Source organism: Phalaenopsis equestris, unplaced genomic scaffold (genome assembly GCF_001263595.1).
Source record: "Phalaenopsis equestris unplaced genomic scaffold, ASM126359v1 Scaffold196623, whole genome shotgun sequence".
Classification (NCBI taxonomy): Eukaryota; Viridiplantae; Streptophyta; class Magnoliopsida; order Asparagales; family Orchidaceae; genus Phalaenopsis; species Phalaenopsis equestris.
In genome coordinates this window covers 1-1,590 of record NW_018216572.1, presented here as the reverse complement: position 1 = coordinate 1,590, position 1,590 = coordinate 1, and the positions used below count along the sequence as shown (strand labels likewise).

The 1,590-nt window shown below is 48.4% G+C and overlaps 1 protein-coding gene across 1 annotated transcript; it reads left to right on the top strand.

Moving 5' to 3' along the window:
• Nucleotides 1–307: 307 nt before the first annotated feature.
• On the top strand, nucleotides 308–1,361 carry LOC110035188. Its single transcript, XM_020739425.1, has one exon. It carries the CDS (start codon nucleotides 349–351, stop codon nucleotides 1,177–1,179), a length of 831 nt encoding a protein of 276 aa, XP_020595084.1. The 5' UTR covers nucleotides 308–348; the 3' UTR covers nucleotides 1,180–1,361.
• Nucleotides 1,362–1,590: the final 229 nt, after the last annotated feature.

Below are 1,590 nucleotides of genomic sequence, written 5' to 3'. Positions count from 1 at the left end.
TTTTTTTTCGCTCTCTAGTTGCCTTTCAGGAACAGTCGTGCCGTTGAACATAACGCGTACGCGAGGGGACTTCGGAGAAGAACCTTCCTACAAGATCTGACCGTTTAATCCAAATTCAACGGTGGATTTACTGTTTCGCATAAATATTCGTTAGGAGCTAGAGCGCATAGAAGATTGAAGAGCCCAAGGCTCACACGTGCCAACTCGGCATGCGACTCATCGTCTGTAACTTCGTCCCCACGACTCACAGCCTGCTCCGCTTTATATACGCCTCTCAGTCCATCCCCCACTTTATTCCGTCGTCTGTTTCAGTAATCAGCAATTTCAGAGAGAGTGAGAGAGAGAGAGATGGGGAGAGGACGACTTGGAGAGATAATGGAGGAGGAGCTGGGGGTCGGGATAATGGAATCCGGCGGCGCAGCGGAGCTCCCGGAGACTGCGCAGCTCGAGATGGTTAGCGAGGAGGAAGATGATTTCGAGTTCGCGTTTTCAATCGACTCGGATCCGGGTTCTTTACCCGATACGACAGCGGACGAGATTTTCTACAACGGCAAGATTCTCCCCGTCTATCCGGTCTTCAATCGCGACCTCGTTGGCGGAACCGGAAACCCTAAGGAGGAGGACGATTTGGCGGAGGGGGTGGCGCGATTGATGATGGAATACGAGAAGCGTGATATGCGATCGGGATCTCATGAGTCGTCTTCATCGTCAGAGGCAAAGGATCTGGAGCGGCTATCGAGGTCCGCTCCGTCGAACTTCGTCCCGCCGTCTCCCGATAGGTGGCGTAAAAGCGGCTCTACGGGTTCATCGGCATCATCATCGGTGTCGCGGAAGTGGAAACTCCGAGATCTGGTTGTCGGTCGGAGTCGGAGCGATGGGAAGGAGAGGTTTGTGGTGATTCCTCTGCCGGATGAGAAGGAGAAGAAAACCTTTCGGAGCTGTAACTCGTTTGCTAAATGTTCGTCGGCAGAGGCGGAGAAGAAGGAGAAGAGCGGGAAAGGGAAGGGCGAGAGTCTCAAGGAGATGGATATCGTCACCGCCCACCGAATCTATTACGGTAAGGTCGGCTCCGGCGGCGGGCAGCCCGCTGCTGCGGGCGGTTATCGCCGGAGCTTTCTGCCGTACCGGCAAGAACTGCTCGGCGGGATATTCGGGAATGCAAAACATCACCCCTTTTAAAATCGATTTTAATTTCAGTTTGTGAATTCATTTTTTTTTTAATTATCATCATCATCTCCGGTACATCTGCTTCTGTTCGGCAGAAGCTTGCAGTGGGCTTCCATGTCCGTTGTATATATATACTGTTCGTGTTTATTTATTAAATTATGAGTTATTTACTGACGAATTGAGATGACAAGTATACATATTCTTTGCCTGAATTTTAATCGTTTATTATGCGAGTCGACATGATTAATCCAAGTCTGCCTAATTTAAAGTTTAGCACTTCCTTATCGTATTCATTATGTGAATCATACAAATTTTGATTTAATCTACCCAATTAACCCAAAAAGTAGTCAACTTAAGCCTCATAAACATGTCTAGTTTAATATTGAGTTTCAAGCTTTTTAAAACCTAATGTGCATCTTGCCG

Excerpts from the sequence above, each read along its gene's own strand:
- LOC110035188 (XM_020739425.1), top strand. The coding sequence starts at position 349 with ATGGGGAGAGGACGACTTGGAGAGATAATGGAGGAGGAGCTGGGGGTC.